Here is a 23,734-nt window from a genome sequence, read left to right on the forward strand (position 1 = left end):
ACTACTCTTTTCTTCACACCCAGAAATTGCCTGTCTCCTTGTCCAGCATTGTTCACTTGTTGCTAAAAACTAGCCAACCTCCCTTCCTGCACCTTAGGGTATTTATGCTATTGGAATTTGATATCTTTTGCTTTGATAAAGCATTCACCCCCTAATACCACCTTAAGCACTTGCCGTTCATTAGCCCGAGCTGATGTGGTAGCCCAGTTGTCAGTGATGTACCCCTCCATGATGCTGCAGTATCCCCACAAAACGCCATATCCTTGAGGAATTTGGGGTGGAGATGCCATGTGGGAATTGAGGGTGGGCATTGACCTCATGGGTATAGTAGACATCAGATGCCCAATGTATGTAACTAGTCCCCCAAGGTAAAAGTGCATTCAATACTGTTGGTGTAATCAAGGCAACCCCTTACACTCCAGATAGTAATCTTCAAATTTCGGCCTGTGACTTAGTCGCTCTGTATTTGACGGGTAACACTCGTGAATGTGCGCCTGAATATTTTTTCCCTGAACTCTGCTCAGTTGTACTCACACATCACCAAAAGTAAATTGATTTTTTCAAAACATTAGAATCAATCAATGGGATGACTAGTTTAAAATATTGAATCTAACTTTATTTCCTATGAAGTTTTATTTTACATCTCTTTCTCCATTATTTTTTTGGGGAGAGTGTTGAAGTACCAGTGCTTGGGTATTGGTGGTGATGGACTTACAACAGCTCTTGCCTGGAGTACATTTACTACTGTTTTGGGTCCTTTTTGACTGTGGTAAATTTAGGGCTGGGTGAAATAGCCTCTGTAAACCCTTCCCTATACTTGTCTTTTTGCCTCACTAAGCCCCTCCTATTAAGTAGTAAGTATGCCCTGTGTCTCATCCACATTTGCTACCACATAATAAACGTACAACTGTGAGAATCACCCCTCAAAAACGATAGGAGATGTATAAACCCAGAAGTTTGTGAATCACATGTCTTTGTATGTAGCAATATACATACTACAAAATGCCCTTTGTATATCGGGCCCTGTAGGTTTAATTCACTGAGATGCTGTACTGTGCTCTGGGCAGATTCACATGTCTAAGTGTAAGTGCAGTGTGCATAGTGTTGTTCCTGAGGTGTTTGAAGTGAGCCAGGTGCAGCAGAGGTTCTTACCCTCATCTCTACAAAAGACGTACTCCTCACTCGCTGCGCTGCTTCCAGCGTTGTCACAGATTGCAGCCACTCGGATTCTGTAGGATGATTTGGGGTTCACTTCTTCGATAGTGCAGGTCTCGACCTTCATCAAAGTCAGTTGCTCCTTCCAGGTCTTTGTATTTGTAGGTTCCTCTGTGAATTCCACCTTGTAGGCACTTATTCTGGTGCCTTCACCAATGGTGCCAGGCTCCCTCCAGGTGAGGGTGATGCCTCCAGTACCTTTCTGCTGGCCTGTCACCTTCTCGGGTGGGCTGCATGGAAGGGTCTTGATCATGAGGGTGGGTTGACTTGGTAGAGTGACCCATCGAGCAGACACCAATGCTTGTCTGACCTGGTACAGGCAGTTAGGGCGCAGACCACTCAGTGCGACCATGTGGTTGTTATCACCTCCTTTCACACAAATCCAGCTCTCTTCATTGCTGGTCCTGTACTCCACCTGATACCTCCACACTGAGTCTGTCCCAGCAGGCAGTGGTGCACAGGTGACCTGCACACTGTCATGAGAAACTTGAGGTATTTTAGGAGTGTCAGGCCTTGGGGGGTGGAAGGCTTTGTCTTTTAGTTCCCCATGCTCGTACAAATAAATCAAAGCCCCTGGATTGCTTGGATCACAAACGGAGGACACAACAAACTGCATCTTCTCATTTGAGGCATTGAGCCTTGTAAACTCCATGAACTCAGTCATGAGGGATCTAGATCTTTGGTTTCCATCAGCATCATTAAACCAATCTCCAGAGGTTGGGTGGGTGGGTTCCCACTTTTTTTCCTTAAGCCAGGAAATTAATTCTGATAAAAATGGTTCCTCTTCTCCTAGGGAAGTGAACATGAGTGCGAACACAAGCTCCACTCTGAGGTCACGTAACACTTTATTCATTTCCAGCTGAGAAGGTACAATTTTCACCACCTTTGACTCTGTTAGGAAGTCTATGTATCCACTGACAAAGTTGACCTCATTCTGTTTTGATTTCAGAAATTCAGAAAGTTGTGTGGAATTGAATGGGGATTTTTCTTTGGCAGTTAAAATGTCCACCAGTGCGCTTTCCTCCTTCACGCCTCCTCGAACTGCGGGTAGGACTCTAGCGAGGTCGGCTTGGAAGGCCATTCTGTACTGTCTGCATAGCTTCTTGAATACTTTGATTCTACTCTTGATGTGAGGGAAGTGTACGGCGGCCGGCTGGGCCAGCATGTCATTGCACTCCATTTCAACATCATTCAGCTCCTCCATGGCAGCTTGAGCATCTTCAATCAGCTGAGAACTGATGCTGCGCACCAGCTGAGCTGCCCTGGAGTCCAGCTCGCTCAGAGGATACAGCCAGACCATTAAGGGTATTGCATTCTCACCATTTGCACCTAGGAGTGATGGGAGGCTTTTATAGCTATTAATGGCCTCCTCATAAGTGGACGGGTTCTTTGGTAGAGCAAAATCCCCGCAAAACGTGCAGCGAAATCTTTCAAATTTAGAACTGTCATCTTTCGAAAAGTTAATAGCTCCCTGCCCTCCGATTGCAACCTCAGGTATTCTGTCAACTGCACCCTTTAATTCTCCTTGGATGTCCTTCATTTTTTCAGACGAAGACACTTTTTGATCGAACATAAAAAATGCCTGTGCCCCATACAACACAGCAGTGACCACATGGGTTGCCATCTTTTGGTCAAATATTTCTGGGTAAGAGATGTTGTTTTGTCCTAACTGTGTCATGGTCAGTTCTTCATACCTAGCTGTGGTTGAATATTGTAGGGTCACTCGGGCTTGTTGCTTAGAGGTTTTTGTCTTCTTTAAATATTTTGCTGCTCCTCCCACCTCAAACATCCCCGCCAGAAAACTTGCCTTTAGGGAGGAGGACACATTGAGGGCAGATGTTTTGTCTTCAATGCTGTCAGAGGCAATGATGTGAAAATCGGTTCTCGGTTGTGGGGTGATATATTTATCTATTATTTTCTTGTCCCATAGAGTAACACCTGAAAAAACAAGAACATGCATTTCATTTAGGCTCCAATAGTACTGTGATTTACATTAGGTTCAAAACTTTTACGCCAAAGAGCAAGTAATGTCTTCTTTTCACTAATCAGTATTTATCATGTTGTGATAATTCACAATTCTTTACTAGATGTTCACTAGAGTTTACAAATCTTTCACATGTGATCAGAGTACCTAGGTCTTTCTTAGATGCTATATTGTGCTTTTGAGGTAAAGATGAATGCAAACTGTTGAAATATGACTACTAAGAAGGCATACCATTGATCAAACTCCAAAAGTGGACATGGTTTGAACGAAGTGACATGTAAAACACCCTTGAAGTCCTGCCTAAATGTGTCATTACCTCTGGACCCATGACCAGCAATTGATGTTGTCCACAGAGAAACTTTGGCACTGATCCTCCTCCTCCTCTATGCTGTGTACGACATTGTCTCCCATGACACCCTCATCGACAGTCAGTACAACATTTGTATACAGCAAACTACCCTCATGTGGATCACATCTTATCTCACAGGACACACACAGAGCATATGACTACTCCCCTTCACCTCTGCACCCAAGGACATCATATGCGGCGTGCCCCAAAGGATCATCCCTCAGCTCCACCCTGCTCAACATCTACAAGGCCCCACTTGCAGACACCGGCAGCTCCCACAGACTCAGCATAATCTTCTACGCGGACCACACTCAACTGAACCTTTCACTCACTGAGGACCCCACCAACACCAAAACCAACTTCTGCAACACCGGAACCAATGTGCCAATTGGATGAGAGATAAAGCAGAAGTACTAATCTTCTGGAAGTACACCTCCATATGGGATGACAGTTGGTAGCCAGCAGAACTTCGACCAACCCCAAAACTGACAGACCATGCACATAACCTGGGCATCATCCTCGACATCCAACGGAACATGAAATGACAAGTCAATGCAGTCACCGCCTCCTGTTTCCACACCCTTTGCATTCTCTGCAGAGTTTTGAAATGGATCCCAATCAACCCTAGAAAGACCATCACGCAGGCCCTCATCTCCAGCCGCCTCAACTATTACAGGCAGTAACACACCTTCTCACCCACACACATAGACACTCATACACCCACATGGGTACTCATACAACAGATCAATCATCCATACACCAATACAAGTACATACTCGCCAACGCATCCAGCCACTTGCACACCAACTGTCAGACTGATACAGACATTCAGACAACCTAGTCGGTGACCCATACATTCACTGAGATCATCAATACAGGCACTCATGCACCCACTGATTCATCAATACTCCTTGGTAAATACTTTTAACACTCATAAACAATTTAGAAACACTCACACTAACTGGTGATGTCATCAGTGATGTCATTTAAGATTTCATCAGTGACGTCTTCAGTGATGTTACCGACTATGTCATGAGTGATGTAATATGTGAGGTCATAAGTAGTGCATTGAAGGGGCATGACTTATAGTTAGCACAGCTAACTATAACTGCTGAATTTCTCTGGTTTTGTACGAGTGAAATGTTCCCGTAACCCTGTTTTTTTCTGTGAATATCTAAGGCTTTTTTAATCCCATTTCCTAACTATAAGAGCCCTGTAACCTTTGTCTTTTCAGTGAATTTCTAAGGTTTTTAAAATGCTAATTCCTAACTATAACTTAACTGTAACCTTTGTTTTTTCAGTGATTTTCCGTGATTCTTTAAGTAGCAATGGTCTTTGCAGAATGGTGTGGAAAGGGGACAAGGCCTCCGATCAGTTCTCAGAAATCGAGCTGAGTAGGACTTATAGAAATTACCAGAAGGGCTTTTAGTCCCCAGGGTCCTTTAGCATCCAAGACAACTTTATTCCCTAACCAGTAGTGTTCTAGGAGACGTGTTTGCAGAGTGTGCAGAAAGAGAGTGTGGCCTCAGAACACCTCCTAGCAAACTGACTGTTGAAATCTTGCTGGAGGTAACAAGAGGGATACTTGACCCTCAAATACCCTCAAGAGCCAAGTGGACTTCATCAGAGAGAAAAGGTGTGGAGCTGCGGCCAGGGTGACTGACAACGGATGATGGGGCTCACGGTTCGATCCCCGGCACAGGCAGCAGGTCAGCCCAGCACCATGTGACTCTGGGCAATAGCTCACTTAATCTTTCCGACGGCCCCCAGCGCTGGGATGCCTCCGGGTAGCTGTGCGCTTTACAAATACTGGATTTACATCACACAACTAGGACTATGCCAGGAGGCACGTTTACAGTTTGATGCAGAAAGAATGTCCTTCATGATTGCACAGGTAGTGCCTGTATAACTCTGTAGCAGTGCGACTGGGAGATAGGGACATTTTACGGAGATTTACGTGACTTAAAAAAATATCTCCAGACATCTTGGAGCTGCTGTTGGTGTAGGACGGATGTGGGTAGAATGCTTGTTAGCTTACGTTGCTACATACTGAAACTTGATCCTATCAATTTAAACCCATAGTAGAGCACAGGAATCCTTATCCATAAGGACTGCAGGGTGTTTTAACTTGATGCATTAATCTGTCACAACACATGCAAGTCTACGTGATACCCAAATAGGAGGAATTTATCCAATGGAAAAGCTATTAATGAAGTGGAGAGAGCATATTTTATCTACCACAACATTTTCTGGACACATATTACAAGAAACGGATCTGTATTAAAAATAGGACGTCAAGTGCATCTCTAAGATTTTAAGAACAGTTCTGACATATTTGAGCGTGCCTCACCTTAGAGTGTAATAGACAAGTACTATATAATTTGTTAGAAGGGGTATATTCTTGTTCTCCTGAAGAAGGTGATCTTATCCTGTTTTATACTGCATGGATTGGTGAGCCCTACCTTGTTGCCCGTGACCACTGCCAGTTGCTGTTTCCTGCCGAGACTCCAGTCCCCAGAGTTCTTTGCACCCGGGAGGTGCCAACGCGTGGGTTTTGCACCAGGAGGTGCTGAAAAGGCAGCCTGCACTTGTTGCCTGCGACCATCGCCACTTGCTGCTTTCTGCTGGGACTCCAGCCGCCAAGGTCTTTATGCCGGGGAGGCACCAATGCGTGATTTTCGCGCCAGGAGGTGCTGAAAAGCGGGCTCGGGCTCCCGCAGCACAAGATGCATGTGGGTGTTCCCGGGCCATGCCCAGGCAAAGCCCGGGCCAGGGGTGGGACCATCTGCACCTGTAAGAGCCTGAAGGAGGCTGGACTGGGCCACCCCCTGAGGCTTGTAACTGGAGATCTATAGACTTGAAGTTTTGACCCTGCAAGGGGCTCAAGGTCAGCGATCTCAATTTTTCCCACAGCATAAACCATGTGTCTCGCCAGGAAGCGCAGCGGACGGGCGCAGCGGGCGCGCCGTCAGCGCGCCAAAGGCAAGCCCGTCTGGGCCCGTCTGGGCCCAGACGGCCTTAGGCCCAGCCACTATGCCCAATCCGCAAAACCGCATCTCATACTCCAGAGGTTCACTGCTTGCCTGGAACCTGGAAAAACATCCCCAGTGTAAATATGTCCACAAGGAAGACAACCCCTTTGTAGGATGCACCCTCTGCAACAGACCCGAGGAAACGGAACGCCAGCAAGGACTCCGGCTCGGCCTTCTGAATTGCAGATCCTTAGTTAAACATGCCCACGAAATCAACATCCTCGTCCAGGACTCTATGCTGGATTTACTGTTTCTGACGGAAACTTGGTTGACCCCGCACAGTGACTTCGATGTGGCTAATGCAACACCCCCTGGTTATCAAATATGTTGCTTAAATAGACCAATTGGTAGAGGTGGCGGATTAGCCATACTCTACAAAAACCACCTCAAATGCAGAATCGAGTCCGGAACTGTCAAAGATTGCGAGAACTGCCACTTCACTATCCAGATCTCGCCATCTTCCTCCCTTTCGGGGCTGTTGGTGTACCGGCCACCAAGCACTCTAGGCGAATTCACCAATACCTTGATGGACCACATCTTACTCAAGACTACCTCAGTCTCTAACTTCCTCCTATTAGGGGACCTGAACATGCACTTTCTGGACCCCACTGACAATGCCGCAGCAAACCTGCTCGCTGACCTCGCTACAGCTGACCTCCATCTGCAAAACCCCAAAGCCACCCATGAGAAAGGTCAGCTCTTGGACCCCATATTCTCCAACGTTGGGAACCTGTACGCCCAAGACCCCACTCCCTTACCGTGGACTGACCATATGCTGATCCTCATGCACTGGTCACTCGAAACGACACCAGCGCTCAAACATAAAACAAGGATACAAGCCAGACGATGGCACAAGTTACTACCTGAGGAATGGGAGACTAAATTACGCGATACCATCGCCCCCTTGTCCACGGACCCTAACACCGCGAACAGAGAATTCATGGACTGGCTAGTCCGACCCCTAGACAGCTCCATTCCTTTGACCAGCACTCTCAAACACGTCAAAAGACTTAGCCCCGCTCCCTGGTACACACCCGCCCTTACTGCCCTGAAAAAACTATGCAAAAACTCAGAACGCACGTGGAGAAAAAGCAAATCAACAGAAGAGAAAAGTGCATACCACTACTCCATGAAAGCATACAAACGAGCCCTACAAGACGCCAAAAGGACTTACTATGAGGAAAGAATAAAAGACTCCTCCTGTTCATCCAAGGAGACCTTTTCAATTCTCAAAGAACTCCTTCATGTCCCGGCCCCCCCTCAGAAACCCATGGACCCCAAAGCCGCTGAGGAAAAATGTGCTAAGCTGGCCTCCTTCTTCAACGATAAAATTAAAAAAATTCTCACCTCCCTCCCGCCCGCCAACTCTGACTCCTCGGAGAGAGTCGAGGAGCTGACGCCCCCCGCCAATACACCCTTTTTGGAGTCACTTGGCCCAGTTACAGAACAGGAAGTAAGGGCCATACTCACCTCAACCAAGAGCGGAGCTCCTAGCGACCCTGTCCCCATACGCTTCGCAAAAAACATCACGCAGACCATAGTTCCCCAACTGACAGCCCTGATCAATATCTCGTTGGAACAGGGAGAGGTCCCTTACAACTGGAAGGAAGCTGTCGTCAAAGCGCTCCTCAAGAAACCGTCGCTCGACCCCACAGACCTGTCCAACTACAGACCTATCTCACTCCTCCCGTGGATAGGTAAAGTTGCCGAGAAACTCGTGAACAAAAAGCTGTCCCACTACCTCGAGTCAAACCATCTCCTCAACGATTCACAGACAGGCTTTAGACCAGTTCAGGGCACGGACACTGCTCTCCTCGTAGCCGTAGAAAGAACTAGGGAAATCATCGACACAGGAGGATCAGTGGCAGTGGTCCTCCTAGACCTAAGTGCGGCCTTTGATACGGTCAGTCACCAGGTCCTAACCCACCGTCTCGAGAATATTGGGGTTAAGGGCAGAGCACTGAAGTGGCTATCGTCCTTTCTCTCCCGACGTTCCTACCAAGTATGGGAAGGCGAAAGCCGCTCCTCCTCCATCCCCCTCCAGTGTGGTGTGCCTCAGGGCTCTTCCCTGAGCCCTACGTTGTTTAACGTTTACATGGCCCCACTGGAGGAACTCGTCTCACCCTTTGGAGTCACTATCGTCAGCTATGCTGACGATACACAGCTGGTGGTGACACTCTCCCACCCCAAGCTTGAGCCCTCCAACCTCCACGACTGCCTCTCCAGCGTACATAAGTGGATGAGCGACTCCGCTTTGAAGCTAAACGGCTCCAAAACGGAGATCCTGCTCCTAGGACAAAAAACTATGAGCCTCCCCTCTAACATCTGGCCCGCCTGCATGGGGGAACCCCCCACCCCCAAGAAGGAGGTAAAAAGTCTCGGAGTGTGGCTTGAGACGGACCTTACCTTTCGGACCCAGGCAAGAAAGACAGCCGGCATATGCTACGGTCTTCTTAAGTCTTGCAGGAAGGTAATCCCACTACTACCTTTCCAGTCGCGTCTCATGCTGATCCAGGGCCTAATTTTATCTAGGCTGGATTACAGCAATGCCATCTACCTGGGCGCCCCTGAATCCACCTTTCAAACCCTGCAAAAAGCCCAAAACGCCGCAGCCCGACTCCTAACAAACACCCCGGCCAGATCATCTGCCAAGCCCGCTCTTAGGAAGCTGCACTGGCTCCCTATTAGGGAAAGGGTCGCTTTCAAGGCCCTCTGTCTTGCCCACAAGGTTCTTCACAATACCGGCCCGCCCATACTTAACAACTGACCCACGAGAGCGCTTCGCTCGGAGCATGGAAACCTCATCATGATCCCGAAGGTGAAAAAGGCCCGCATAGGTGGCCGCCGCTTCTCGGTTAATACTGGCAAGAAGTGGAATGCACTCCCTTTGAGCATCAGAACAGAACCCAACCTTCTTCGGTTCAGAAAAGCGCTCAAAACCCTACTCTTTCCCTAATCTGGCATCCCCCTGACTACCCCCTCAGTGAGTAACAAGGTTCAGCGCTGGGATACCCATCGGACAAAGCTACTCCTGAGGCGGAAGCCGGGAGACAACAAACGCACCTTTTTAAAACTTATTTCTTGTGTCACTGTATGATAAAAAACTGTATTTTAAACCTGCGCACTCACCCTTCAGGCATCTCCTCCTGGGTTAGAAGTACGCTGAAACAGCGAACCTTTCGCTGCAACGAGGCCGCCAGAAAAGTCAATTCTGCCGCCATTACCGGCGAGGAACAGAGGCCACGCCCACTTACAGGCCACGCCCACCCGCCCTAGTATATAAACGCTGCCGACAGCGCGACCCAGTTAGAACAAAGCTACTCCTGAGGCGGAAGCCGGGAGACAACAAACGCACCTTTTTAAAACTTATTTCTTGTGTCACTGTATGATAAAAAACTGTATTTTAAACCTGCGCACTCACCCTTCAGGCATCTCCTCCTGGGTTAGAAGTACGCTGAAACAGCGAACCTTTCGCTGCAACGAGGCCGCCAGAAAAGTCAATTCTGCCGCCATTACCGGCGAGGAACAGAGGCCACGCCCACTTACAGGCCACGCCCACCCGCCCTAGTATATAAACGCTGCCGACAGCGCGACCCAGTTAGAACAAAGCTACTCCTGAGGCGGAAGCCGGGAGACAACAAACGCACCTTTTTAAAACTTATTTCTTGTGTCACTGTATGATAAAAAACTGTATTTTAAACCTGCGCACTCACCCTTCAGGCATCTCCTCCTGGGTTAGAAGTACGCTGAAACAGCGAACCTTTCGCTGCAACGAGGCCGCCAGAAAAGTCAATTCTGCCGCCATTACCGGCGAGGAACAGAGGCCACGCCCACTTACAGGCCACGCCCACCCGCCCTAGTATATAAACGCTGCCGACAGCGCGACCCAGTTAGAACAAAGCTACTCCTGAGGCGGAAGCCGGGAGACAACAAACGCACCTTTTTAAAACGTATTTCTTGTGTCACTGTATGATAAAAAACTGTATTTTAAACCTGCGCACTCACCCTTCAGGCATCTCCTCCTGGGTTAGAAGTACGCTGAAACAGCGAACCTTTCGCTGCAACGAGGCCGCCAGAAAAGTCAATTCTGCCGCCATTACCGGCGAGGAACAGAGGCCACGCCCACTTACAGGCCACGCCCATCCTCCCCCTCTACCTCCCTTAAGGATGTGCATTCATCGGACGCGCAGCGGACGGGCGCAGCGGGCGCGCCTAAGGCAAGACCGTCTTCGCCCGTCCTCGCCAAGTCATCGCCTCTCGCCACCCCCCCTGGCTCGCCCAGACCTTGTCATCGCATACGCTATGACGGTAAGGAACTCCTACTTCTGAACCCCTACCAAAAATGCCCTAACACCACTGGCATCCTAGGTCTTACGCATTTACAATGCACCCGCTGCCACTTCTCTACCAACGCACCCACCAGGGTACGGTGTGACCTCCCTAATACTACAATATCGCCACTAAGGATATTCCAACTCAACTGCAGATCCCTCGTTAAACATCACCCGGAGGTGAACACGCTTCTTCAGGAAGAAAACCCCGACGTACTATTTCTATGCGAAACATGGCTCCAAGATAGCTTGACCACCATCCCCAATCTATAACTCCCAGAGGAGTTTAATCTGGTCACCATCAATCGTGATTCACGCGGTGGCGGCATTGCCATTATCTATAAAAAACAACTGACCTGTTCCTTTGTTAAGGAACCTCTTCAAGATTGTGAATGCGCCCAATTTAAAATTAGTGTGACCCCCCAATTTATGCTATCTGGCCTATACATCTATCGCCCTCCAGGCCAGGCCACAAAATTCATTAACGCCCTTCTCGAAACGGCGACAACGCTCACCACTAAGTTCGCCAACTTCACCATCCTAGGTGACCTGAACTTACACTTTGATGCGACTGGTGACAATACCATCATTAATCTTCTTGCCGACCTCTCGGCTCTGCAACTTAATTCCCTTGTCCACACCTCTACCCATATAGCTGGACACACCCTAGATCCGATCTTTTCTAACATACAAGAGGCAGCAGCAGAAACCCCCATCCCTCTGGGATGGACGGACCACCACCTAGTTAAAATGAGTGTCCCGGCACCCCAACGTCAACGCAAAACCGAATCCTTTCAGAGTCTAAAAAGACCCTGGCACAAACTTTCCCCACCTGACTTACATGAAACCCTTGGTGAATTCCAACACGAAGCTAACCAGGATATAGACGCGATCTATTCTTCGTTCACCAACTGGATCAGCAACGGCCTCGACACTCTCATCCCGGCCAGGCCGTCGAAAGGACGCAATACACCCTCCAACCCATGGTTCAACGACACCCTTAGGACTATGCGCAAGGAGTGTAAAAAGGCTGAGCGCATTTGGAGGAAGCAATATGATAACCAGGACAAGGCGGTGTATCTATCCAAGCTCAAGACCTATCATAAAGCTATTAGATCTTCCCGTGCTTCTTTTTATTCCAACAAAATTAACTCCAATACGAACCCATCCAAAATCATATTTAAACTAGTGAAAGAGCTCCAAAGCCCTAGGACGCCCTCCCCAAAAATTTCCTCCCACGAGCAATGTGAACAGCTTGCAACCTATTTCATCGAAAAAGTTCAGAAAATTTATGCAACCTTTCCACAGACTGTTCCTCTCAAGGAAGTACCCCTGACCACGACCCCTAACATCCTACCTTTGTCCCAAATCCCTGCCATCACCGCTGCAGACCTGACCAAACTAGGCAAGAAAGTGAAGTCTGGCTCTCCAGCTGATCCCATGAGCCCTTCTCATTTCATGTCTTCGATGGACTTCTTTTCATCCCCCATGCTGAACATCCTCAACCTCTCCTTCTCCACAGGACTCGTACCCATCGCTTGGAAACAAGCATGGGTATCACCGATAATTAAAAAACCCACCCTTGACCCCACCAAGCCAGAAAACTTTCGGCCTATATCCCTTCTCCCATGGATGTCCAAAATTGCCGAAACCCATGTAAACGAGTCTCTTTCGAAACACCTGGACAATCACGGAATCCTGGACCCTTCCCAAAATGGCTTCCGTGCAGGCCATAGTACGGAGTCTGCTCTACTAGCCACCACGGAGCATCTCCGGATGATTTTAGATGCCGGTCATAGTGCTGCGCTGATCCTCCTCGATCTCAGCGCAGCCTTTGACACAGTATCCCATAACATCCTGTTGAAACGTCTGGAGACGACCGGTGTGACTGGCCCCGCACTTGCATGGTTCCGATCCTTTCTCAAGGATAGATCATTCAAGGTGTCAGCCCCTCCTTACCTCTCTAAACCTCACCCCATCGCTCAGGGGGTCCCCCAGGGTTCAGCGCTGAGCCCCTCCCTCTTTAACCTATACGTCCAGCCACTCACGGACGTGGCTAGAGAATGGGGGCTCACGCTTGTATCGTACGCGGACGACACCCAGCTGGTTGTCACCCTCTCGGAAAGCCCGTCCCTCGTGGCATCCAACTTCAAAGGGGGTATGTCTGCTGTGGCCGGCTGGATGACGGACAACTACCTCCAACTCAACGCCGGAAAAACCGAGGTGCTCCTCCTGGGCCGCAACACCAGCCTTTGGAACGAGCACTGGTGGCCGTCATCCTTAGGCGACACCCCACTCCCCAAAAACTGTGTGAAAAATCTGGGAGTCTGGGTTGATGCCAACCTTAGTTTCCAGTCCCACACAAAAAAGGTGGCAGCCACCTGCATAGGCCTTTTAAGGAACCTCAGGCCCATATTTGGGCTCTTCGATGCCAAGGCTCGCCAGCTTATTATCCAGGCCACCATTCTATCACGCCTGGACTACGCTAATGTTCTCCTGTTGGGAGCTAATAAAGCGGAAACAGCCAGATTCCAACGCATTCAAAATGCGGCAGCCAGAACGCTGGTTGGCCTCCCACGGAGGTGCTCAGCCAGAGCCACCATCCGCAAGCTCCACTGGCTACCCGTGGACCACAGAATCCAATTCAAGGCCTTAGTCATGATCTTTAAGATCGTGAAACTGGGAAGCCCCCCTCTGCTTCGAAGCCTTGTCCAACCTTACGTTCCTGGCCGTGCTCTTCGCTCTGCCAACCAACTCCTCCTGTCAATCCCTAGGTTTCGACTTTGCCGAACTGGAGGCCGCTCCTTTGGGGTCCTTGGCCCCAAACTGTGGAACGATCTCCCCCTTAGCATTCGCACTATTGATTCCCTCCCTGCTTTCCGTAAAGCAATCAAGACTCACCTCTTCCCCGCCGCCTAGTTTCCCCCTCCCCCCCACCTCAGATTAGTTTGTCTGTTCTTAGCGCCGGGACACCCCTTTGCCGGGGTAGCTGTTGCGCTTTACCAAATCCAGAATAGAATAGAATAGAATCGGGTGACTACGCGCTCTACAAAACTATAAATAAATAAAATACTATAAATAAATTAGTCACACAACACTATTAGTTGAAAAATTCTCCAGTTTTTTTTAATGGGCAGACATCTCTAACAGGATCTACTGAGAAGCCTGATCATGGTATTCAGCTTCTCAAAAGGACTGGGTAGTTTCCAAGAGCCTCTCATAATCATGGAAAAGCGTACCTGCGTGGTAAAAACTTACACTGCACCCATGCAATCTGCATCATCCCTCCAACCAGTTTCAATAGACAGGATGCTTCAGAGGGCAATAGGCGTAGTTGCCACAGAAATGTAATTTAACTAAAAGACGCCTGTCACTAACTCCAGATTTAGCTCTACCGCTCACTAATCATGATGTGACAGGATCTCTATCAGTCCTGGCTCAGGAATCTCCAATTTCCCACCAAAGGACTCGCGCAGCGGACTGCGTGTATGAGCCACACCCGGAGGGTGCCCGCGCCAAAAAAGTGAAGACTAAATCTGCTGCATCCATGCAGTTAAAATGCACGAAAACATACCACAGATCACATGATGACTGATGACTTGGGGGAGGCCAAACTAAGAGTGCCATCCCAAGCAGGTATGGAGCAGCTAGCTTGGGTGACCAACTTGGTGGTGGAACTACAGGTCAAAGTAAGGACCATTGTGAAGGATTAGCTACATAATCTATGGGAGCGGGTAGACAACCTGGCCAAACTGGTTGAACTATGGGTTGGTAAGCCCAAGGCAGTTTTAAGGGGGAAGGAGTCGATAAACTTTGTGAATATGCAACCAGCTATCCCTAGCACTAGGCCGGAACCCTCAACAACAGATAACACGCCCAATTCCAGCATAGCAAATCACTCTAACCAGGAGGGTGAGGGTAAATGCTTGAGTAATTTAGAGGGGTTAGGAAAAGACAATAGCACTCGCTGTCGGGGGCACATTAAAGGGGCCCTGACAGGTAGAAATATTAGACCTCCCACAGTGAGGCCACAGCAGGTGATCTTCCTCACCAAGGGTCTAGCTATAGGAGTGCCCCACGTGAAGAAAGCCATGAAATGAGATCAGTCATACCGCGCATTAATCTTCCCCAGGCCTCAACACCCTACGTAATTATTTAAACATGAGTGCCAGATTTGAATAAGGGGAGTAAGAAATCACAATTCGATCTAAAAAATAAATGTGTCTTTTGGTTGGCTAAACATAAACAATTTTCCTACAAAGAAGCAAACAAAATTATTATGACACGTAGGGTGGGTTGGGTGGGCTGAAGGCCAAAATGTTTCTGGGGATTGTGTTGTGATTAACTTTAGAAACACATTGATAGTGGAAACACTCCTAGATGGTAGCCACCAATGGGAGAACAGGGGCATCTGGTCTTACCTACTGAGTTACTTCTGGCCTCATACCACCTGCAGGAAGAAAAGATGGTGTAGTAACCAAGGTATTTTCAATGATTGGATTGGTTATGACCGTTGCCCACCACCATCTTAAAATATTTAGTTGTTAGTTAGGCATGTGTGATCATAAAGCAGGGCTTGTCCTTTCTGTTTTTCGACTTTATCTTGCCTAATGGACGGGCTTGCCTACTTGCTTTGGCATGATCTTATGCCTTCCTGCATACTAATTTTGCCCTTTTCGGGTAAAGAGGCCTATGCTTGAGTAACTCCATGTTCTAAACTGTCGCCATCTTCTGAACCTCTTTGGGTGAGAGGTGATGTTTTAATTCCTACCTGTTATTCGCTCTTCCTAAACTAGAGAGGACAGGTTTTTACCGGAGGAATGTGCTCGCTCCGTGCCGGAGTCATAGCAAACGCTTGGCCAGCTGCTGTTGTGATCTCGGTACGAGGTGATACAAGAATCTGATGGGAAAAGTAGGCGAGGCTTGATAGAAACTTCAATGGAGGCTTGCATTTTATAGTAGAGAAAGGGATCCGAGAGCTCTATGAGTTAGTCTGGTGGTTTGGCGGTCTGGTGATACATCACGGTGCAGACGTGCAGTCGTGACTGTGGAGCAGAGAGTCCTGACCGAACCAGAGGAAGAGAGACAGACTTTTCTCTGAAAGCAACATGAGTAAGACCATGGTGAGGTGTTCCATTGACGCTTATATTGTGATTGTTTATGCCTAACTATTCCTTTTATTTTTAGGTTCTACATATATTTATAAGTCAGTGATTGCTATGGTGAAGAATGTTTATTGTGATGTTTAGTTATTTATTTCTTTTGTCATTCTATCATTGTGCAATGAAGAAACCCCAGAGCATATAATTTGTCTGTATTCCTTGTGAGGGAAGGTCGGGCCCCTTTTTACCAAGTGCTTACAGAGGGATGGGTAAGTTCCCCTCTAATGGGTAGTTGTTGATATGGAAGGGAAATCGGCTCCCAGCAGGAATGGCCAACTTCTAAGTGTTTCACCCCAGCATAACGGAGGAGGTATGTATTTATTCACCGGAAGGTGTTGTTCGTACTGAGGTGTGTTGTTCGTGCAGTTGCGCGTTGTTCGTCGGAAGACATTGTTCACTGGAAGGTGTTGTTCGTACTTAGGTGCGTTGTTCGTGCAGTTGCGTGTTGTTTGTCGGAAGGCGTTGTTCACCGGAAGGTGTTGTTCGTACTTAGGTGCGTTGTCGTGCAGTTGCGTGTTGTTGGTCAGAAGGCGTTGTTCACCGGAAGGTGTTGTTCGTGCAGTTGCGTGTTGTTCGTTGGAAGGCGTTGCTCACCGGAAGGTGTTGTTTGCACTGAGGGTGCGTTGTATTGCTCCACATATCCTCCTAGCTATGACTATAGACTTGCAGTATTTCTAGCTATCAGAATTATTCCTTTCTCAGGCAGGTATTCTAAAAGTGTAGTGTTTTTATGAGTCCTGAGAAGGGCTGTGGTAAGTAATGGCCTGGTGACTGACAGAGGCACCAAGATATACGAAAAACCACGTCATTACAGATGGTTATGAGAGGGGGACAACTGGGGCAAGAAAAGGGACTTACCAGTCCAATCGCTACACCAAATGGTCTCAGGCAAGGCTGCCTCCTGGCTCCTCTTCTCTTTTTATTATACCTTAGTGATCTCCCGGACAGCTTTCTTCAAGTCATAAACTTCCCCCCGAAGATAGCATCATGTAACATACACACCATGATGTCTGCCGATGACGTTATTTTCGATCTTACCCCTTTTGGACTACAAAGGAACCTAGATATTTTAACAAGATATACAAATAAAAATTTCTTGGTTCCAAATACAACCAAAACGAAAATACTCCCATTTAGAGGTAGAAAGCCTTACACAAACTACAACTGGACACTGGGAGGTGAAACCTTAGAAGTGGTAAAATAATATATCTATTTGGGGCAGAACTTTAATCAATCACTAGGAAACTCAACACACCTGCAGCATTTAAAACCTAAAGCAGATATCCATGTGGGAGCTATCCAACAATTATAATCTTCTTTCAGGCAAAAACACTTCCATTCTTTACTACAGGTTTACAGCACAAAGTTTCCTCCAATTTTGTTGTTCGCTCTGGAATATATCCCAATTACCCAGTGGCAACAAACAGAAATGAAAGAAGGGAAAATTCTCTGCAAACTGCACAAACGCTGCGTTTAGAATTTTCCTTAATCAGTCCTTTTGCTAAAGCAATTACGAATCTACTAAGATGGGCGTACAATATTCTACATGCAGACCAAGGCACTTGAAGATTTTTACTAAAAAAAGAGACATTTGAGACCGATTCTGCAAAATATACTCTAAACCAGACCTTTATTATTGCTTTTAAATTATCTAATTGCACACTCGCACTTTTGAAATTTTGGTCTATTGCCCAAATGAAACTCTTCCTGAAACATCTGAAGCCAAGGAAAAGTTATGATCTGGATATTTTGCACTGCTCCAAACTACACCACTACGTACATTATGCAGAAGTTATTACATACAAACAAGCTCAACAATATATTAGTTTTTCCTTAAGGCATGGAATTCGGCGGGTGTATAATTCTATTGAGTTTCGGGCTACTCCCTTTTATTTCACTGACTTATAAATGGAATCATAAAGAACATGTTACCAGCAACTGAGATCTTTGCATGGTGGGGTGCAAGACTTAAAGCATGCACTGTCGGTATGCCCAAACCTAATACTGGTTCAGGCAAGAAGGCACTATATAAAACCAATACACCCCGCCACCCCGCCCTTCCTCACTTTGGAAGAACCCAGTGCGAACATTCCACAGCTGACTCCAGCTGACTGAAACTTGTGATGGTGTTGAGACTGAATGAAGAAGACTCCTGATAATCTACCTGAACGCTTCTTCTTTGTAACACTATCCCATCCTCTTCGCCAGTGTTACAAAGAAGAAGCGTACATGTAGATCATCAGGAGTTTTCTTTATTCAGTCTCAACACCATCACAGGTTCCAGTCAGCTGGAGTCAGCTATGGAATGTTCACATATTCTGCACTGGGATGTACCACAGTGAGGAAGGGCAGGGTTCCTCATGCTGGAGACCTTTGGTCTACAGAGTAATTCCTCAGTCAGACTGGGAACCTTTGGTTTACAGAGGAGTACTTCATCATTTCAAGACATAGTTGAGGCCAATAATTTTCCAGCTCGTTCCAGCTGCTGGTGGAAGTGCAGACAGTCAATAGATTCATGGTCCGGGTGCATCCTCAAAAGTATTCACATCTTCTGGCTGCAGTTCTTTTTGCAGAGATCCAGTATTCGTTAAGTTCCGGAGAGGGGGGCCAGGGTGCAGATTCCCCAAGCAGCTAGAAGTATTCTTTTAGGTTTTAGATGAGGAAAGTGTCAATTAACAGAGCTTTTATCGGTGTTCTTCGTAGACCACATGGTTTGGGCCTGCAGAATGCTAAACAGCTCCAGGCCCGACAGCTCAGAGACAAATCTTGCATGGTCACTCAGGATGCTGAAAATGGCTGTGGTATAAAGCCGGGCAGGGCCAATAATAACCCTCTAGTGAGCACTCACAATCATGTTACAATTGCATGCCATCGAGGAGGCATGAGGTCTGTATATTACTACAATCTTACCACAGGATCTAGGTGGGAATGTCCTTGTCCAGATGAACAAAGGGCGCTTTGAGTGAACATCCAATCATAAAGTCATGGACGGCTGGCCAGGACCTACAGCTAGCACCTGGGTGGTTTCCGTGGGCAGACACCACCGGGTTATAATGAGCAGGATTTTGAGAAAGGGTGGGGATAAAAGAAGGGACGGCTACAGCACACACTTTGTACCTGCTGTAGGTTTACTGCCCAAGGCCGTAACGCTGTAACCAAAGTCTGTTTTAGCCACGTACATAACGTTTAGTGGTTTTATTGCCAACGCAGAGCTTCTTTCAGGCAAAGTCTTGTGGTGTTCTTGGCCTTCGTTTCAGTCTACTTTTAGTAACTAACTCCTGCGGCAACAATATGAAACACCTCACCTGGAGGTCTAAACACGTGATCACCCCTTGCATTACCGCCCTGCCAGGACCTGCAGCCTGGACTTGAGTCCTAGTGAGCTTCTGGTGACTGAAATTAGAGAATATGCAAGGCCTTCACAGGACGTTGCAGAGCACCTACTGTCATGCAGGCCTCCCAGCACAACCTAAACACAGCTTAGCTGCTATTGTCTGGGCTCCTCAAAGCACACACCAACTCCTCCAGCAGTGCAGGCCCAGCTCTTCGTGCACAACACCTCACACTAGTAGTCATCGCCTGCAGGGCTGGGCCTAGCTCCTCGCTCACATGTTCACATCACACTAGTCCCCTCCACCAATGCTGTGAGGCCTTGCTCATCACTCACATACTCAGGTCCCACTCCTTATGGCCTTCATGAATACGAGCCCTAGCTCTTCATATACTGTTAATCTAAACTTGTCCCTGCTTGCAGCAGTGCTAGGCTTAGCTCCTCCTACACTAATCACTTCACATTCGTCCTGTCCTCTAGCAGTGTGACTGAGACACCTAGCTTTTCCACACCGCTGACGTCACACTAGCCAGCTTTGCCCACAGTGCAAGGTCTAGATCCTCGTGCACTGGTTCACGTCACCTCATCCTGCGGTGCGAGGCCTAGCTACTCCTAACATACCCACATCACATTGTCACCCCCTCCTGCACTGCAAGGCCTTCAAACCCATCTATAACTTTTTAAAGCAATGCTGCTGGGATCTAAAGCTGAATATACAGTCCTCTTGATGCACACTGATGTGTGCTGGATAAGCAAAGGGAAGGTTCTGGAGCGGTTAATTGCATTGCTTCCTGAAATTGAACTCTTTGTAAGCATTAGAGGTCAATAATTCCCAGAACTACCGGATGTGAAATGGCTTATTATGCTCAATTTTATTTCAGATCTATTCACACATTTTAATGCTCTCAATTTTACTCTGCAACGCAAAGAACAGCACGTGTGCTCCAGGATGAATGGTATTTATGCTTTTCAAAGTAAGCTTGTGCTATTGAAAGAACAACTGGATGATGCAGACTTCACCCACTTCCCAAAACTGTTGGTTGGATGCAGAGGTTTTCAAATGCACAAGAAATTGTTGGTGGTGCATTTCTTGAAGACATTTCTTGGGAGATCAAACACTGATTTTCTGAATTCAGAGCCCTCACCCCTTTGTTCAGGCTGGTTGTAAACCCCTGGATGGCGAGTGCACAAATTCTTGATGCTGTTGCCTTTATTGGCATTAAACGGGTGCAAGCAGAAATAGAGCTGATTGACATAGAGCACAATTCAGCCCTCAAAGCATCTTTTTGGGGGCAGGCACCAGAAGAATTCTGGAACTTGGTACCTTCTGACACATGTCCTCTTCTTTTTACAGTGGCCCAGAGGGTAATTTGTATGTTTGGATCAACATATGGTTGTGAATGTTCATTTTCCACAATGGGACTGTACAACTGGACCAGCTCTTAAGGCCTGTCATTTCAGACTTGGTGCCAGATTACACAAAACTAATAGGAGGCATGACATGTAAAATAAGTTTGTAGCATATCTGTCTTTAACTATTTTTTGGACTCAGTGAAACCTGTGCAACAACGGGCGTGTGCTTTATATCCAGTTATTGCAAATTGCCTTGCAATCCTTCTTAAGATTGCTATTGTCTGATAATAAAAATGTATTATCAAAATGTGCTCCTTGTAGTTACATCCGCTTTGAAATACAGCATTGTCTAGTAATGTTTTGAAAAGGTAGTGACTTTTTTTCTCTAGCCCTTCCCCTGCTGACCCTGGCCCCCCACTGACTCCTCCCTCCACAGGTAAGGCCCTCTGCCACAAACCACACTGCAAATGTTGCCCCGAGAGAAAGTGCTTGATTACCCATGGTGTAGAAGACACTGCATGGGTCACTTTCTGCTCATTATACAGGGCAGCAGGGTATGAAGCTATGCTTTCAAGTGCTTCCATGAATCCTGCCTAACAAACAGATCTGTGCTTCTAGTACTGAAAGGTGTAGTAGCTCTGACAATGTTTAGTTTTTACATTAGGGTCATCACCTGCAGGACATTTGTCAGACTACACACACAATTAGAGACATACCTGAGACATAGTACACATAGTAGCGGTCAGACATTCAAACTTGGCAGAGTACACTTTCAGTTCCATGCTTACACCTCTCTATCTATGGCCTTCTTGTTGTGTACCTTTGCAGAAATGTATATGGAATAAGATAGAGGTTTATACATGTGGCAATATATTTTAAACCTCAAATTTCTCTACCAGTTTCATTAGAGATATTTACAACAAGGGGTGGTGAGGGAAAGAGTCTCTGAATTAAGCAGAAAGCTCTCACCCAGTCAATAGATCAGGGCTAGATCCAACACCGTTTTTTAGCTCACCTTACCATCCCAGTTTCAGAACCTGTCTGTATGCAAATTAGTCTGTTCCTGTCCCAGTGCATGATGGGAACAGGGCAAACCAAACTACAAAAGCCAATTCTTACACTGGGAAGGAAACAAGCTCCCGGGGACCGGTTTCTGGCATTACAGCCGTCTTCGGCCCGGTTTGCTTGAATCCTGATGGTGCAATGAGCAAGGGTCTCACATCTGAGAATACCCTTCCACGCTTAGGGTGGACAAAAATATTTACAACAAGGGGTGGTGAGGGACAGAGTCTCTGAATTAAGCAGAAAGCTCTCACCCAGTCAATAGATCAGGGCTAGATCCAACACCGTTTTTTAGCTCACTGCACCATCCCAGTTTCAGAACCTGTCTGTATGCAAATTAGTCTGTTCCTGTCCCAGTGCATGATGGGAACAGGGCAAACCAAACTACAAAAGCCAATTCTTACACTGGGAAGGAAACAAGCTCCCGGGGACCGGTTTCTGGCATTACAGCCGTCTTCGGCTCGGTTTGCTTGAATCCTGATGGTGCAATGAGCAAGGGTCTCACATCTGAGAATACCCTTCCACGCTTAGGGTGGACAAAAATATTTACAACCAGGGGTGGTGAGGGACAGAGTCTCTGAATTAAGCAGAAAGCTCTCACCCAGTCAATAGATCAGGGCTAGATCCAACACCGTTTTTTAGCTCACTGCACCATCCCAGTTTCAGAACCTGTCTGTATGCAAATTAGTCTGTTCCTGTCCCAGTGCATGATGGGAACAGGGCAAACCAAACTACAAAAGCCAATTCTTACACTGGGAAGGAAACAAGCTCCCGGGGACCGGTTTCTGGCATTACAGCCGTCTTCGGCCCGGTTTGCTTGAATCCTGATGGTGCAATGAGCAAGGGTCTCACATCTGAGAATACCCTTCCACGCTTAGGGTGGACAAAAATATTTACAACAAGGGGTGGTGAGGGACAGAGTCTCTGAATTAAGCAGAAAGCTCTCACCCAGTCAATAGATCAGGGCTAGATCCAACACCGTTTTTTAGCTCACTGCACCATCCCAGTTTCAGAACCTGTCTGTATGCAAATTAGTCTGTTCCTGTCCCAGTGCATGATGGGAACAGGGCAAACCAAACTACAAAAGCCAATTCTTACACTGGGAAGGAAACAAGCTCCCGGGGAGCGGTTTCTGGCATTACAGCTGTCTTCGGCCCGGTTTGCTTGAATCCTGATGGTGCAATGAGCAAGGGTCTCACATCTGAGAATACCCTTCCACGCTTAGGGTGGACAAAAATATTTACAACAAGGGGTGGTGAGGGACAGAGTCTCTGAATTAAGCAGAAAGCTCTCACCCAGTCAATAGATCAGGGCTAGATCCAACACCGTTTTTTAGCTCACTGCACCATCCCAGTTTCAGAACCTGTCTGTATGCAAATTAGTCTGTTCCTGTCCCAGTGCATGATGGGAACAGGGCAAACCAAACTACAAAAGCCAATTCTTACACTGGGAAGGAAACAAGCTCCCGGGGACCGGTTTCTGGCATTACAGCCGTCTTCGGCCCGGTTTGCTTGAATCCTGATGGTGCAATGAGCAAGGGTCTCACATCTGAGAATACCCTTCCACGCTTAGGGTGGACAAAAATATTTACAACAAGGGGTGGTGAGGGACAGAGTCTCTGAATTAAGCAGAAAGCTCTCACCCAGTCAATAGATCAGGGCTAGATCCAACACCGTTTTTTAGCTCAATGCACCATCCCAGTTTCAGAACCTGTCTGTATGCAAATTAGTCTGTTCCTGTCCCAGTGCATGATGGGAACAGGGCAAACCAAACTACAAAAGCCAATTCTTACACTGGGAAGGAAACAAGCTCCCGGGGACCGGTTTCTGGCATTACAGCCGTCTTCGGCTCGGTTTGCTTGAATCCTGATGGTGCAATGAGCAAGGGTCTCACATCTGAGAATACCCTTCCACGC

At 47.3% G+C, this 23,734-nt stretch overlaps 1 protein-coding gene across 1 annotated transcript in view; it reads right to left on the reverse strand.

Moving 5' to 3' along the window:
• The window catches only part of LOC147667578 (verrucotoxin subunit beta-like), a 118,159-nt gene that overhangs the window by 37,407 nt on the left and 57,018 nt on the right, over nt 1-23,734 (reverse strand). Inside the window, exon 2 of the mRNA XM_086948809.1 lies at nt 1,153-3,153. Coding sequence (XP_086804935.1) covers nt 1,153-3,153 — 2,001 coding nt within the window. The remainder of the gene's footprint in view (nt 1-1,152; nt 3,154-23,734) is intronic.

The sequence above is a fragment of the Lissotriton vulgaris genome, unplaced genomic scaffold, assembly GCF_964263255.1.
Source record: "Lissotriton vulgaris unplaced genomic scaffold, aLisVul1.2 SCAFFOLD_353, whole genome shotgun sequence".
Lineage (NCBI taxonomy): Eukaryota > Metazoa > Chordata > Amphibia > Caudata > Salamandridae > Lissotriton > Lissotriton vulgaris.